Here is a 16262-nt window from a genome sequence, read left to right on the forward strand (position 1 = left end):
TTCACATTTTGGTGTTTCTAGTGGTAGGCTGCCCTAGTGAAGAGTTGTCCTACCTCAGGATATAATAAAACATAGGCTGATTTATGATGGAAATAGAATGAAAAAACTGCAACAGATTCAGCACTCTGGATGGCTCCTGGGCCAAACAGAACAGCTATACTCCTCTTAAATTGTATGACTTGGCTCATATGTACATCGTCACGCATGAGTGGGAGAGAGCAGGCACACTGCCTCCTTTGTGCCCACCGCTTCCACTTTTAAAAAATAACCTACAATTGGCTTATTAATAGGTTAGTGTGACATCTGAACCCTAAAGTTAACCCATGGTTTGTTCTTAGGTTAACTTTGGGTTGTTTAATGCATGAATAACTCAAAGCGCTGGGTTTGGACATCTTGTTAACAACCTATAAATGTTCGTAGGCTGTTTACAGAAACTGGAAGCGGCAACTCAATAATAGGTCGGTGAGTGCTGCTGCGATGTCTGAAGAGGCCCAAGAAGTCATGCTTGGCCCAGATAACATCAGAGTGCTGAATCTGTGTTTTTTCCAGGCCATTGAGGGAGGAGTTAATTTTATAATTCTCAATATTGTCAGAAACCATTCGTTTCTAGGATGTGCAGTGTGGCCCTCCGAGGCTGCTACAGACTCTTGCTGCCTGTGTTAGTTCTGATATACATTCCAGAGGCTGGCCACCTACCTTATAAAACATGCAAGGGCAAGGCTCCTCCTTCCTGTTTCCAATCTCTCAAGCAGGATGGAAAATGCTGCCATCCCATTCCAACAGCAAGCCTTAGCTGCACACACCAGCTCCCCTCCTGCTTTCCCCACAAAGAAAATGGTCTCCAAGGCTAAACAATAACTATGCATCTACAAACCATCCCAACAGAGAATTAAATGACGTCAAAGAGAAGGCAGCTTCTGTAGATATGTCCATAGATTTATTCTTTTAAATTGCTTTATATATTTATACTATTTTTTAAAAACAACCCACCCCACACACACTCACCCACCCTCCACTCCCCTGATCCCAGCAAAGCAAAAAAAATTGAGATGTCAAGCTGTGTCCCAGTGCAAATGTCCCAGGATTCACGCGCAGAACTCAGTGGCTACTTGGTACCAGATTCATTTCCACCCAGGCTTCCATAATATTTTGTTGGTGCAAATGTAATTGAAGCAGACGTCATTTTATGGCTCTTTAAAATGCCCCCAAGAGGATGGGGATCGGTGGGGGGGGGGGAGACAAAGAGAGACAAGGCAAAAAAGAAATTAAAAAGCTGGTGATAGTCCCAACAGAAAAGGTGTGAAAAGGGTTACATGAGAGAATCAGAGAGTAGCTGAACATACCAGGAGAGAAAAATGTGAAGGAAGAACCCTATGTAAGACACAGAGAGAGAGAGAGAGAGAGAGAGAGAGTGAGAGATGGGGGGTGAGGGGGACGGGTTGTACAGAAGACATCTGGGTTGGAGAAGAAAGCACCAAACATGGGAACACCTGTTCGTCCTCCCCAGTCAGCAATCCTGCTAGTTTGATTTTGACCAGATCTTTGCGCTGCCTCGGAGCCTGCAGAGAAGGAAAAGGTCTCAGAATGAGCATCAGCAGGAGTTTTGCATTATGCCCAAACTATTTTTTTATTTAAAATATTTATATCCCGCCCTATATCGCTAAGATCTCAGAGCGGCGTACAGATAAAAACATACAGTATGAAACAATAAATATACACTGTTAAAAACAAATTAAACCATGCTCCAAGTTAAAACAATATATAATTTAAAAGCAATAGATGCAGTTAAAACAATGTGCCAGTGAGTTTCACCACCAAAGGCTTTGTTAAAAAGCCATGTTTTTACTTGGCGTCGAAATGCAATCAATGTTGGCGCCAGTTGGGCCTCCAAGGGGAGGGCATTCCACAGTCGGGGTGCCACAGCAGAGAAGGCCCTCTCCCTTGTCCCATCATAACATATATGTTGCATTGGTGGGATGCGGAGAAGGGCTCCTCCAACAGATCTAAGGTCTCAGGCAGGCATATATAAGGAGAGGCGCTCTCTCAAGTATCGAGGTCCCAAGCCGTTTAGGGCTTTAAACATTGTTACCAACACCTTGAATTTTGACCGGAATTTCAAACTAGGGGCTTTATAGACTCTACAGGTTAATAACCATTTCCCCAAAGGAAGGGCTAAGCTGTGGGTGAAACACCTGGGGGCGCTCTGCTCTTCTGCCCCAAGTGCCACGAAGCAACAGCCAGCCTCGCCTGGGGTTCCGCCTCACCCTTTGCCCTTGGAAGCCTTTTTGCTGGCCTGGCGCTGGTTGGTACCCGGAGCCGGTTCTCGGAGTTCTGACAGGTGCTGCTCAGGATCCTGGGATGTTGCTGCTGCAGCTGCTGCCGTCGTCACCTTAATTGTCTTCTTCAGATTTGCCACCTGCTTGGGGCAGAAAGGGGGATGGGGGGAGGGGAGAGAAAAAAGAGGAACACAATTAAAGTGCAAAAAAAAAGACAGACTTCATTAACACAAACAATACTAGAAAGACCTCACCAGACATGCCTCCCAGTCCGGCCAAGGTATTTGGTTTAAAGGTCCTTTAAAGAGAGCTCTGTCTCTCTTATTTAGATGTTTATTTTATTGATTTTCTTATGACACAGATGCAAACTATATTCTTTTATTATAAAGAAACAATAATCAATCACTGGGTGAACTGCGTATGATTAAACAATAATACCTAACAATTCATTAGGGGTACAAGGCTCTGTCTCCCGTAAGGCTTGAGAAGTAGCCCTCTGGTGTTCTGAATGGCCAGAACAGGAACATCCCACTGAATGTGAGGTTGTATATTGGGGAGAGGATGTGGGTGAGGATTTACTTCACCATTTGCTCATTTGTCCGACTTAACAGTTGGTAAGACACAGGTATCTGGAACCGGATGTTCTTTAATATTGGTCTGGTCAGCTATCCATGCTCTAAGAACATCCAGGCTGGATTACTGAAATGCACTTATATGAAGGGCTGCCTTTGAAGATGAGTCAGAAACTAAAACTGGAACAGAATGTGGTAGAGAGATTGCTAGCTGGGGCCGGCCACGAGAACATATCATGCCAATATTAAGCGCATGTACTGGCAACTAGCTTGCTTCTGAGTTTAATTCAAAGTCCTGGCCTCAACCTTTAAAGCCCTCAACGGTCTGGATCCCAGGCTTCGAAATGATTACCTTCTTCCACATGAACCTGTCCATCAGTTAAGATAAGCTTCTAGAGCTGAACCATATGCCCATGCTTGCTTTATTTATTTATTATATTTATATATCGCCCCATAGCTGAAGCTCTCTGGGCGGTTTACAACAGTTAAAAATGGTAAACATTAAAGAAGTATACAAAATTTTAAAAACCATCACAAACATAAAAACAACAGCATAAAAACAACAGTATCCATTTAAAAACAAAAATTCTGGGGTCCATTAAAAACAAACTTAACGTTGTTAAATGCTGTTAAAATGTTAAAATGCCTGGGAGAAGAGAAGTCTTGACCTGGCGCCTGAAAGATAACAATGTTGGACCTTTCTGAGGTCCAGTGTGTATGGTGGTTTTTTTTTAACTTTTTAGTGGGGGTGCTCAAATCATGAAACTAGAATCTAGACTCCTGGGAATCTAGACTCATGCACCTGGCATCTTCTTCACTATCTTTCAAGTTCCAAATGAAGCCTGTCCTAATATTCTGCTTTCCTTTAATAAAGTCTGAGACCGTTTTAATTTCACCTTTAGCGTTTATTGATGTTTTTACTTAGGTTTATCAGCTAGTTTTATTGTTTTATCTGTCGGCTTATGGTTTTCTATTGTTGTTTTCCATTTTAATCTTATTATAAGATGCCTTCAGCTCATCTGGTGATAAATGGAATAACAATCATATCAATAAATAAATATCGGATGTATTCCAGATCATATCCCCAATAAGAACATGCTAGTGTATATGTGTGGTGAGGATGGTATCGTGCTCAGTTAGGAATAGGAAAGAGTTTGCTGGATTCCTAGAGGGGTTTTTTTTTATCTCAGGGGCAGGCAATGCACCCCCACACCCCTTTCTTGGAGCCTGCCAAGATGGCCTACTCTTCCCATGTGGTGTTTAAAAAAAAAAAAAACATGTTTTCTTAGTGGCAGCTGGGATTACTGTGAAACAGTGAAAACCGGGGATTCACGTGAGTTGTTTAGTGTGTCGGGGCCCAGATCCCACCTCTGCCTTGTACCCAGTCTTTGTGCCTACCCACGCCTCCCATGGCAGCCATCTTGTGCTGATGCCCAGGAGCGTTTCTAAAACTGTCAAATGCGCCCATGGCCCCAAAAGGTGGCCCACCCCTGCTTTATCTGTTGCACTGTATTACGCAAAGAGACAACCTGACTTTGCAATTTCCAGCTTGCGGTTACAAGTTGAAAAAATGAAACTGCTGGCCAGAGAGCAAATCTGAAATGCCACCCAGTGTTCCAGGGCTATACACACAGTATGTATAAGCCTAGACGACGCTGGAGGATGACAGGAGGCTGCCAGTTAACCTGGGAGAAGGCAATGCTTTTCAACTCGGCCATCATGTCTGAAGTCAGAGGAGGCTCTGCGGCAGCCCTGCAAACTCACCTCACTCTCAATCTGCTGCTTCAGACCCAGCTGCTGCTCTTTGTGTTGATTGGCTCGGCTAACTTGCTCTTCAATGCTTGAAAGGACAACTTCGCAGCCTTGGCACCTGCAAAGGACAGGCGAAAGCGAACAGTCAGGGCAAAGCCCACAAAGGAGCTGAGAAGGCAAACGCTGGGTAGGAGAAGCACAGGCGCTTGGAAATCTAAAAGATTGAAGGGGAGGTATAAGTGATCGATTCATATAGGAACGACAGTCAGGAAAGAAGTGGGTAAGACAACAGAAGGCAGCCTGATAATCTTGAGGCTGCTTACCCCAAAACACAGGCGCCCTAGTGAGAAAAACTGGATGATGCATACAATGCATACATCAAAGTACCACAAAAGGCATTTTGCTAAAGGTTAGGACCAGGGCTGCATTTATGCCACAATCCTACAAAAGTGCAGAAAAAGCACTAAATGTGATTATAGAAAGGTATCCTAACCCTAAGAATTTTAAGAAGGTGTGATGGTTATTTTAATATTGTATTGGATTTACAGGCTCTTTTAACTAGTTTTATGTATTATATTGCATTTAATGTTGTTCCCCGCCTTGATCTAGCGGGAGAGGCGGGTAAGAAATAAATATATTATTATTATCCAACTGTGTCGTTTCATTACCGCAAACGACGCTGCGCTAGTGGGAACAAAGTTCTGAACTATGTGTAAGAGAAGTTATGTTTGCACAAGCACTTTTGCATAACTTTTGTGCGACCTGCTGAGCAACTCATTCACACGACTGGTTGCTCAAGCGGAATGGCCAATGGCTTGCGCAACAGAAAGATTCAGCGGAGTTCCGTCAATGCTATTTGAGTTTGCAGACTGTCACCTTTGGATACTGGCCATAGAATTCATGTCCCAGAGTATCTCAGTTTTCATTTATAAAAGGAAAAGAGAGGGGGGGGGGGGGAAGCATATTTCTAGCCTTTTTGAAAAATTTTGTTGGCAGGCAATATTTGGTCAAGATTCAGAAGCAGGGCCGGGAGAGAAATTTCGAGAGATCAGAGGAAGGACCTTCAGGGCTCTGCATAATTCCTTGTTCCTCTCTCACAAAACCATAAAAAGAGCCCTGCTAGATCAGACAAAGGTCCATCTAGTCCAGCATTCTGTTCACTCAGTGGCCAACCATTTCCCGGTCCATTTCCCTTTACCTAGTAAAGGCATATCATAATGGTGCATCATAATGTGCACTTTCCTCAAGCAGCCAACAGCATGGAACCACAGCAGGAGAGGAAGAAGAACTCAAACTATTTGCTATTTTTAGCATCAGTGCCATGACGATCTAGCTTCATCCATAGAAAAAGCTCAGGCACAATGTATCACAAGCGTAGCGTGAGTGTTTGTGCTTCTTTGTTATCCTAGAAATGTATTGGGGAAAAGGTGGGATATAAATAAATATAATAATAATGATGATGATGATGATGATGTACTCCCCACCAGCTTGTACAAGCTCGGGGAGTCTCCCTTACCATTCCTGCAGGGTGTGGGTGATGGCGCTGAGCTCTTCCCTGCGGATGTCCCGCCCAATGCTGTAATCCACCTCTAGCCGCTGGTTGCGCTGGTCTAGGCTCCCCCGCAGTACGTCCGCATACACGGCCTCAATCACCAAATCCTCCAGCTGGCGCACGTTCTTCAACTGCAGCTGCTCCAGCAGCACCGAGTACGGGATGCACTGTGAGGACACAAGCCAACATCAGGAGCCACCTCTAGAAGAATGAGGACAGCCGGCCAAAGGACGCGTGCCCTTACCTTGAGCTTGGAAGCCAGCGTGACGACAGACAAATGGCGTAGTTTGTTCTTCTGAGCCTCTGTTAAGGGGGGCAGATTCCCGGCTTCACCTGCTCCCAGGAAACAGAACGCATAACCATGTAGTCACAGCTGGTGAGACAGCTTCGAATTCTCACCCCCAGCTTTGGACGAAGTCCTGCCCTACCCTCTCTTTCCGTATGCGAGAGTTCTCCCAAATCTCTCCTACCCAGTTCTAATATCAGTCTCAGACACCCAACTCCTTATCGTCTTCAGATAAAACTTCACCAAGTGATCAGAATTTATGTACATAGAGCAGACACCTAGAGCACAGAGTGATTTATTCAAGCAACCCGAACTCCTCCAGAATTCCCCCTCTGCTTTTGGGGTCTAGATCCTGAAGGTACAAAGGCCAAACCAGCCGCCTCCCCCCAATTCAAATAATACTCATTTGATGTTATGCGCACTACTTCAGAGCCCAATCAACACCGTTCAATGTGCGTCACATTCCTGCCATACTTTGAAATGTAGCACAGATGTGGTCAAAAAAGTAGCCAAAAGAAGGGGAGGATGAAAAGAACAGACCCAGAGGATGCAAGAAATAGTAGAGATCACAAGCTATTAGATAATATCCAACATACTTCGATATCTAGAGGCCCCAATCCTGTACCCTCAGCTCCTTTTTAATCTGTAGAGCTCTCAGCCCATGTCCTCCTGTGATTCTTGGTCCTAGGGAGGATGGCTTCAGCACTGGTGCTGTCCGCTTCCAAATTTAGAACACAGGAGTTTCTTCCTCTCTATCAGTCAGTTGCCTCCCTTAACCATCCCTATTTTCCAAGGAAAAGCGGAAACATACCCAGGTAATCTGAATACGTCCCATATGCAAAGACTGTAAGCAGGCGGAACACGGGGGAGAACTCACTGTCAGCTAGCTGTAGAGAAGGGGTGGGGTGGAAAAGTAGCAACGTTCAGTACAAACAGTAGAAAAATGGCAAAAATCCTTATTGCTTACACAAAGTAATTCCAATATGTCCCAGAGTCAGTGCTGCCGCGATTTTTGTTTAATTACTAACAAAGCTGAATTTTGCCTTTACTCTTTTGTCACACAGGATTCTCGGAAACATTGCGAGCAACATTATGGGCCCACCCCATGAATGGCACCTACACCCCAGATGGGCAACGAACTTGGGCCTCACTCTCCCTGAAGCGGTAAACCTTTGGACTGTACCACTCCAGGCAAAAGTTGCACGATGGAGTGCTCCACCACCATTAATTAATTTTTTAAAATCCTTGTACGCAGGGATTATTAAAAAAAACACCTATGTATAGGGCAATTTAAAACAAAATCCCTGAACACAGAAAACCCTGCCTCTGGAGGTCAGGCAGGCGCCAACCTTATACTCCTTTCGGCACCTCCTGAAAACATATTTATTCCAAGAAGCCTTTCTTTAACATGCAGCCTTGGATTACTGTTATTGCTTCTTTTAAATTTTGTTTTAACTGTTTTTATTCTGTTTTTATTTTCATTTTACCTTGTACACCACTCTGAAATTTTTCAATGGGGAGCGGTATATAAATATTCTAAATAAATAAATAAATAAAACTACATGACAGGAAAAATGGGTCTAGCCTGGCTTGCTCGTTTTCTACAGGCAGAATTGTTGTTGCTCTTTGGAGGAATATCCTGTCATTCAGGCTAAGCTTTACCACCTCAGTGAGACCTAGCACAGGGTGTGTTTGTTGCACACATAGTCATCACAACTTTCCCCTGTGTAGTGTTCAGGTGGCAGAGGGTGGTGCATTTTACAGGTGCTGACAACAAAACCAATAAAATGCAACTCTTGCTTATTTACAAAGCTTACTGGGTGACCTTGGGCCCGTCACTGTCTCTCAGTCTAACTTAACTTTCCACCTTCCAGATGTTGCAGACTCCAACTCCTATCTGCCTTGGTCAGCACATCCAATTGTTAGGAATGCTGGGAGTTGTAGTCAAAACTTCTGGAGGGCACCAGGTTGGGAAAGACTGGTGTAGTTAATAATAATCTGGTCAGAGTCTTAAGAAGGTTGAGAGTTAAAAGCAGGAGTGATTTTCCCTCCCTGCCACCAAAGCAATCCTTCCTCCTGCCATCTCTTATGTAAAGAGGGGATGCTGAAATACTGCCACCAAAAATGATTTGAAAGAGCATTAAGCAGTAGTTTATGACAGTAGTTTTCAAACTTTCTACCTTAAGGAAATCCTTTCCACATGGATTTTTCTGCAGTTAACCCCTATCGGATCACCGCCATGGATTCTGGGGCTCATTCAAGGGTCTGTACACACACACACACACACACAATATTCCCATGGAGTACTAGCTAGGCCTATTACCTAGTGCAAACTAACAGTATTCCCTAGAACACACACTGATCCTCCCTCGCCCATTGGGATGAAAGGTAAGAAAAGTTTGTCTGTCATTGTTGATAACCTCACTGAAGACTCCCAGATGTCTGTAGAAACTACACAGATCACACTAACTTGTGGCATACTTTTTTTCAGTGACCTCTAATCATTCATTAATGCTACACACCAATTTGTAGCAGGAGGAAGAAACCTACTGAAGCTGCTCACTTAAATATAGAACAAAGAGAGATGTTTGTCATGGTTCACGCACTGAGGCCCTGACTTGGGGAGTGTGTGTGTGTGTGGACACGTGAGGGTTTTAAAATAACCACACTACTAAAATAGTGCTAAGTGACACTACCTTACAGAGTTGAGTTTCCGCTAAACAAAGATTACTAAACAAAGATTATTAGAATGTAAGCCTACGTGGCAGGGTTTTGCTATTTTATTGTTTTACTCTGTACAGCACCATGTACACTGATGGTGCTATATAAATAAATAAATAAATAAATAAATAATAATACTCAGGTGCAGAAGAGAAGGGCCTTTGATTCCTTCAACTATCTACATGGAGTAGTACAGGGTTCCCTGAACCCACCCTCACCCCCAAGTCTCAGGGCTCACCTCTCGAACATTGGGCATGTCAAGAAGCTCCCCGAAAACATAAATGCCGGGGGCTTCCAGTACTTGATGGATGAGGCTGGCCAGGGCGGCTCCACGGGCAGATTTTGCCAGCAGCAGGAACTGCTCCTGGTTCTGCCCAGTCACTTTCACCTCGGTTGCCATGGGGTCACCGAATCAGTCTGCTCCAGGGTGAGGCTGCAGCCCCCACAATCTAAAGGGATAAAAAATTAAAAAGCACGGTATCTGGAGCTTTTCGTCCCATATTTCCCCCTAAAGCAACCAATCTGATAAAGTTGCACCTTTACACATACAATTTTTTAGTTTCTATTCACACAGAGGAGGGCCAGGATCTCTTCTCGATCCTCCCAGAGTGCAGGACACGGAATAACGGGCTCAAGTTAAAGGAAGCCAGATTCCGGCTGGACATCAGGAAAAACGTCCTGACTGTTAGAGCAGTACGACAATGGAATCAGTTACCTAGGGAGGTTGTGGGCTCTCCCACACTGGAGGCCTTCAAGAGGCAGCTGGACAACCATCTGTCAGGGATGCTTTAGGGTGGATTCCTGCATTGAGCAGGAGGTTGGACTCATGGCCTTGTAGGCCCCTTCCAACTCTGCTATTCTATGATTCTATTTATTTATTTATTTATTTATATTTTATAGGCCATCTCATAACAAAAATTTTCTCAAGGATAAAGTAACAAGATAAAACAACAAATTAAAAGTATACAATAAAGCAACCAAAATACAGTTACGATAAAACGCAGCACGAAAACATCAGGGTGCATTTCTGATCCCCTGGCGTATCTACCTACTCAGACAAACCGCAACCAAAGATTAGTTTATATAGGGGGGACCACTTCATGCCTCTCATTTCACCTGACGCCTCCCCTCCTCCACGCTGCGCTTTCGGTAGGCGCGTATCAAGGTCCTTAAGGGAGGCTGCAGTGCCGAGCAGGCGCGCAAAGACGCGGGGCGGCGGCTAATTCAGGGTTACGCCTATAGGCAGCAAAGAAGAGCACCGTGACACGCTTGTACGTGTGAACAGGGCCTGGTCCAGGGATGGGCTGAGAGAGCAAGGGGGCAAGGAATCAGGGGCGGGGGGCGCGACAGCACAGAAGGCAAAGGAAGGCGGGAGAGAGAAAAAGAGCTCCAGCACCCACTTTCTCACCCATCGTCAAGTTGGGGAGGGAGAGGCGGGGTACCCCAAACACGCCCCTCCCCCTCCCCCACCCCACCCCACTGCCTGCAGCAGGTATGGCCAGAGGGGACCTACCCCGACAGCGTCCACAACCCGCCCCCTCTCTGCCCCCTTCCCTCGGCGTACCTGAGGGCTTCCCTTCCCCGCGGGGAGCTGGAGGAGCCTGGGCAAACCTCTTGCCAAGAGACGGAGCGCTTCCGGGTTGGTGGCGTCACAGCTGCCCTTCGGGCGCCGCCTCCTCGCCCTCTCATTGGCCAGCTCCCCCTGGATGGAGCGTCCTCCGGGAAGAGCTCATGCGCAGCAAGGGTTGGCTCCTCCACGCGCGCCAGGCGTCTGCGCCTCTCGCGCAGCAGCGCGCCTCGCTCGGGTCGCGGCGGGCAGCAAAGGGCGCCCCCTGCCGCTGCCGCGACCATGCCGCAGCCTCAGCCCGGGGCGCCCTCTTTTGCCCCCGAAGCGTTTCCTCCCTCGCCGCCTCCTTGGAGAGGGAGCCCCGGTTTAAGCGCTCTGAGCAGGGCAGGCGCCCCGGTCCCGCGTCATGTGGAATTCGCAACCAGCCTTTGTAGCACCCACAGAATGAACCCCGGAGTAAGGGCGGGGAAGAACAACTCAGGGATTCGACCAGCAGCAAAATCCCAGTTTTTAAAAGAAAAGAAAACGCCTTTTCTTTTTTTAAAGTCCGTTTTTGAAACCCTCCTTCAAAAAAAAAAAAAAAAAAAAAGGCTAAAAATGCCCCGTTTTTAAAAGCCTTCGTAAAGAACACCGTCTTCGCCTTCTCTTAAAAACAAACAAAAATTAAAACCAAAGTATAAAACGACAGTATAAAACCATAATATAAAATATAAAACCTCAACCAGATAAAAACAGCAGCAATGCAAAATTACAAATTTAAAACACTGAATTAAAATTTACTTATAGACTGTTAAAATGCTGGGAGAATAAAAAGGTCTTCACCTGGCGTCTAAAAGCATATAATGTAGGTGCCAAGCAAACCTCCTTAGGGAGCTCATTCCATCGCCGGGGTGCCACAGCAGAGAAGGCCCTCCTCCTGGTAGCCACCTGCCTCACTTCCTTTGGCAGGGGCTCACGGAGAAGGACCCCTGACCTTAGGGTCCGGGCAGGTACATATGGGAGGAGGCGTTCCTTCAGATAGCCTGGCCCCAAGCCGTTTAGGGCTTTAAATGTTCATACCAGCACTTGGAATTGGGCCCCAACCTGGACTGGCAGCCAATGAAGCTGGAAAAGGACAAACAAATACATCCACTAGGATGGGTGGGGGTACTATTGGAATATAAATCCCATTGAACCCATCAGGGTTTACTTCTGAGCAAACGTGCTTATGATCGTGCTGCACGGTTTCAAAAATACTGGCACTTTAGGCGGACCATAAAAGCATGCACAGCAGCAGGGCTGGTGCGGAACGTTTTGCAGCAGGAACGCCGAACCGGAGTAGTTGGGGTTGATGTAACTCCTCCAAACGAGGAGGGGGCACAACCACAGCTGGCCCTGCTCTGCTTATTCCCTTGTATGCACTTCCCTTTTGCACACAAACACCGGCACACACTGTGTGCAAATAGCCTCTGAAAATTCTACTTGGGAGCAGGGGGATTTCCCCAAATTTTTCCAGAGGGTGGGAAGATTCTCCCAACAGTTTCTCACAGGTAGGGCTCTCCATAGGCAGGAGCAGTAGTAGCACAGCTTCTATTTGTTTTTTCCTAAAGGTAGGGGTGTGCGTGTGTGCTGCCACTGCAAGTGGCAGCACACACCAAATGCATTTTATTTATCTTTATTTATTTATTTATTTATTTATTTATTACATTTCTATACCACCCAATAGCTGGAGCAATCTGGGCGGTTCACAAAAATTAAAACCAAAGTATAAAGCAACAGTATAAAACCATAATATAAAATATAAAAGCTCAACCAGATAAAAATAGCAGCAACGCAAAATTACAAATTTAAAACACAAGAGTTAAATTTTATTTATAGACTGTTAAAATGCTGGGAGAATAAAAAGGTCTTCACCTGGCGTCTAAAGGCGTGCCAAGCGAACCTCCTTAGGGAGCTCATTCCACAGCCAGGGTGCCACAGCAGAGAAGGCCCTCCTCCTGCTAGCCACCTGCCTCACTTCCTTTGGCAGGGGCTCGCGGAGAAAGACCCCAGAGGTTGACCTCAGGGTCCAGGCAGGCACATATGGGAGGAGGCATTCCTTCAGACAGCCTGGCCCCAAGTCGTTTAGGGCTTTAAATGTTAATACCAGCACTCTGAATCGGGCCCGGACCTGGACTGGCAGCCAATGAAGTTGTAAAAGGACTGGCGTGATGTGGTCTCGTCGGCCAGTCCCTGTTAGTAACTGTGCTGCCCTGTTTTGTACCAGTTGAAGTTTCCAGACCGTTTTCCAAGGCAGCCCCACGTTTAACGCATTGCAGTAATCTAAACGAGAGGTTATCAGAGCACGGATAACTGTAGCTAAGCTATCTCTGTCCAGATAAGGGAGCAGTTGGTATATCAACCTCCCCCCTCCCCCATTTTGCATCCTCAGCCCCCCATACCTTGCATTGTTCCAAGGCATTGTTTGGAGAGAGGGACGGCAGGCACCCCCACACCCACAAAATGTTGAAGAAAATTTGCAGAAAATTCTTCAAAGGGGCCTTTTATTTCCAGGGAGGTCAGAAAAATCTCAGAACCTTTCTGAGAAAAATGCCTTCTGAGAGATTTTGGCTCAGCTGTAGTTATTCCTCAGAGTTCAACACCCAGTTTTTGAGCTTACCTAATCACTGTGAGGTGGCCAAAGGCAGTGTGTGTGTGTGTGTGTGTTTCTTTACATTTATTTATTTATTTATTGCATTTTTTATACCGCCCAATAGCCAAAGCTCTCTGGGCGGTTCACAAAAATTAAAATCATAAAGAGCATAAAAACAACCAACCATCTAAAAACACAAATACAAAATACAATATAAAAAGCACAACCAGGATAAAACCACACAGCAAAAATTGATATAGGTTAAAATATGGAAATAAAACAGCAAAGTTTGACCAATAGGGATGACTTAGTGGATAAAGTGGCAGTTACGGGAACTCTGGGGGAAAGTGACCATGTCATACTTGAATTCTTGATTATGAAGGAGACAAAAGTCGAGCGTAGCCATACACGTACTCTGGATTTTAGGAAAGCTGATTTTAATAAACTCAGAACTATAATAAGTAAGGTCCCGTGGCAAGGGAGCCTAAAAAGAAAAGGAGTGCAGGATGGGTGGGAGTATCTAAAAAATGAAATTTTAAAGGCACAGTTACAAACAATTCCAACAAGAAGAAAAGATAGAAGACAACAGAGGAAACCAATGTGGCTCCACAAAAAGCTTATTGATGAACTGAAAACAAAAAGGGATACATATAGGAAGTGGAAGGAAGGCCAGGCTACAAAAGAAGAGTACAGACAAGTGGCGCAGAAGTGCCGAAATGGCGTCAGGAAGGCTAAAGCTGTGAATGAGCTGAGATTAGCGAGGGATGCTAAAAGCAATAAAAAGGCTTTCTTCAGATACGTGAGTAGTAAAAGACAGAGGAAAGAAATGGTGGTTCAACTGCTTAATGAGGATGGCAAATTGATAACAGACGACAAACAAAAGGCTGAAGTGCTCAATTCCTACTTTGCCTCGGTCTTCTCCCAAAAGCGGGTCTATGACCCCCCTGGAAAAAGTGAAGCAGAAGTTGAGGGGGCAGGATTGCAGTTTGAGATTGATAAACAAATGGTCAAAGAACACCTAATTTCCTTGAATGAGTTCAAATCCCCAGGGCCCGATGAACTGCATCCAAGAGTAATGAAGGAGCTAGCGGAAGAACTCTCAGAACCTTTGTCTATTATCTTTGCAAAATCATGGAAGACGGGTGAGGTGCCGGACGACTGGAGGAGGGCTAACGTTGTCCCTATCTTCAAAAAGGGCAAAAAGGAGGAACCTGGGAACTACAGACCAGTCAGTCTGACATCCATCCCTGGGAAAATTCTGGAGCAGATTATAAAGAAGTCAATCTGTAAACACCTTGAAATCAATGCAGTGATTACTAGAAGCCAACATGGATTTGTCAGGAACAAATCCTGTCAGACTAATTTGATCTCATTTTTTGATAGGATAACCTCCCTTGTGGACTGTGAGAATGCTGTGGATGTCATATATCTTGACTTCAGCAAAGCTTTTGACAAAGTACCACATGACATTCTGATTAACAAACTAGCTAAAAGTGGGCTAGATGGAACAACTATTAGGTGGATCCACAGTTGGCTACAGAATCGGACTCAAAGAGTACTTATCAATGGAACCTTCTCAAACTGGGGAGAGGCAACGAGTGGGGTGCCGCAGGGCTCAGTCCTGGGCCCAGTGCTCTTCAACATTTTTATTAATGATTTGGACGAGGAGGTGCAGGGAACGCTGATCAAATTTGCAGATGACACCAAATTGGGTGGGATAGCTAATACCCTGGAAGACAGAAACAAACTTCAAAGTGATCTTGATAGGCTGGAGTGCTGGGCTGAAAACAACAGAATGAAGTTTAATAGGGATAAATGCCAAGTTCTACATTTAGGGAATAGAAACCAAATGCACAGTTACAAGATGGGGGACACTTGGCTCAGCAATACTACAAACGAGAAAGATCTTGGAATTGTTGTAGATCACAAGCTGAATATGAGCCAACAGTGCGATATGGCTGCAAGAAAGGCAAATGCTATTTTGGGCTTCATTAATAGAAGTATAGCTTCCAAATCACGTGAGGTACTGGTTCCTCTCTATTCGGCCCTGGTTAGGCCTCATCTAGAGTATTGCGTCCAGTTCTGGGCTCCACAATTCAAGAAGGACGCAGACAAGCTGGAGCGTGTTCAGAAGAGGGCAACCAGGATGATCAGAGGTCTAGAAACAAAGCCCTATGAAGAGAGACTGAAAGAACTGGGCATGTTTAGCCTGGAGAAGAGAAGATTGAGGGGAGACATGAGAGCAGTCTTCAAATACTTAAAAAGTTGTCACACAGAGGAGGGCCAGGATCTCTTCTCGATCCTCCCAGAGTGCAGGACACGGAATAACGGGCTCAAGTTAAAGGAAGCCAGATTCCGGCTGGACATCAGGAAAAACTTCCTGACTGTTAGAGCAATGCGACGGTGGAATCAGCTACCCAGGGAGGTTGTGGGCTCTCCCACACTAGAGGCATTCAAGAGGCAGCTGGACAACCATCTGTCATGGATGCTTTAGGGTGGATTCCTGCATTGAGCAGTGGGTTGGACTCGATGGCCTTGTAGGCCCCTTCCAACTCTGCTATTCTATGATTCTATGATTCTATGAAATTTAAGTTAATAGGTGTTAAAATACTGAGAAAATAAAAAGGTCTTCAGCTGGCGACAGAAGGAATACAGTGTAGGTGCCAGCTAAACCTCTCTGGGGAGCTCGTTCCACAGCCGGGGTGCCACAGCAGAAAATCTCTTCATTATTCTGCAGCCTCCCAGGCTGTCTGCACTTCCTGATCTGAAGAAGCCCAATGGGAAGAACTGTGTCATGATGTCTTTCCCTCAGCTTTAACTGAATTGTTGTAAACTGCCCAGAGAGCACTATGACTATGTGGTGGTATTTTTATTTATTACACTTATATACCACCCCCATAGCCAGGGCTCTCTGGGCGGTTTACA

At 45.4% G+C, this 16262-nt stretch overlaps 1 protein-coding gene across 4 annotated transcripts; it reads right to left on the bottom strand.

Moving 5' to 3' along the window:
- Positions 1–915: 915 nt before the first annotated feature.
- Positions 916–10820, bottom strand: COPS7A (COP9 signalosome subunit 7A). 4 transcript variants are annotated; one of them, XM_063128991.1, is made up of 8 exons: positions 10724–10820; positions 9398–9608; positions 7250–7325; positions 6397–6485; positions 6117–6319; positions 4613–4718; positions 2265–2416; positions 916–1559 (listed from the first exon to the last, which is right to left on the bottom strand). In XM_063128991.1, exons 2-8 carry the CDS (start codon positions 9557–9559, stop codon positions 1520–1522), a joined length of 828 nt encoding a protein of 275 aa, XP_062985061.1. In that variant the 5' UTR covers positions 9560–9608; positions 10724–10820; the 3' UTR covers positions 916–1519. The 4 variants fall into 4 exon arrangements, with proteins under 4 accessions (XP_062985061.1, XP_062985059.1, XP_062985060.1 ...); XM_063128989.1 differs by having other exon boundaries at positions 2265–2419; XM_063128990.1 differs by having other exon boundaries at positions 6397–6488.
- Positions 10821–16262: the final 5442 nt, after the last annotated feature.

The sequence above is a fragment of the Elgaria multicarinata genome, chromosome 6, assembly GCF_023053635.1.
Source record: "Elgaria multicarinata webbii isolate HBS135686 ecotype San Diego chromosome 6, rElgMul1.1.pri, whole genome shotgun sequence".
NCBI lineage: Eukaryota > Metazoa > Chordata > Lepidosauria > Squamata > Anguidae > Elgaria > Elgaria multicarinata.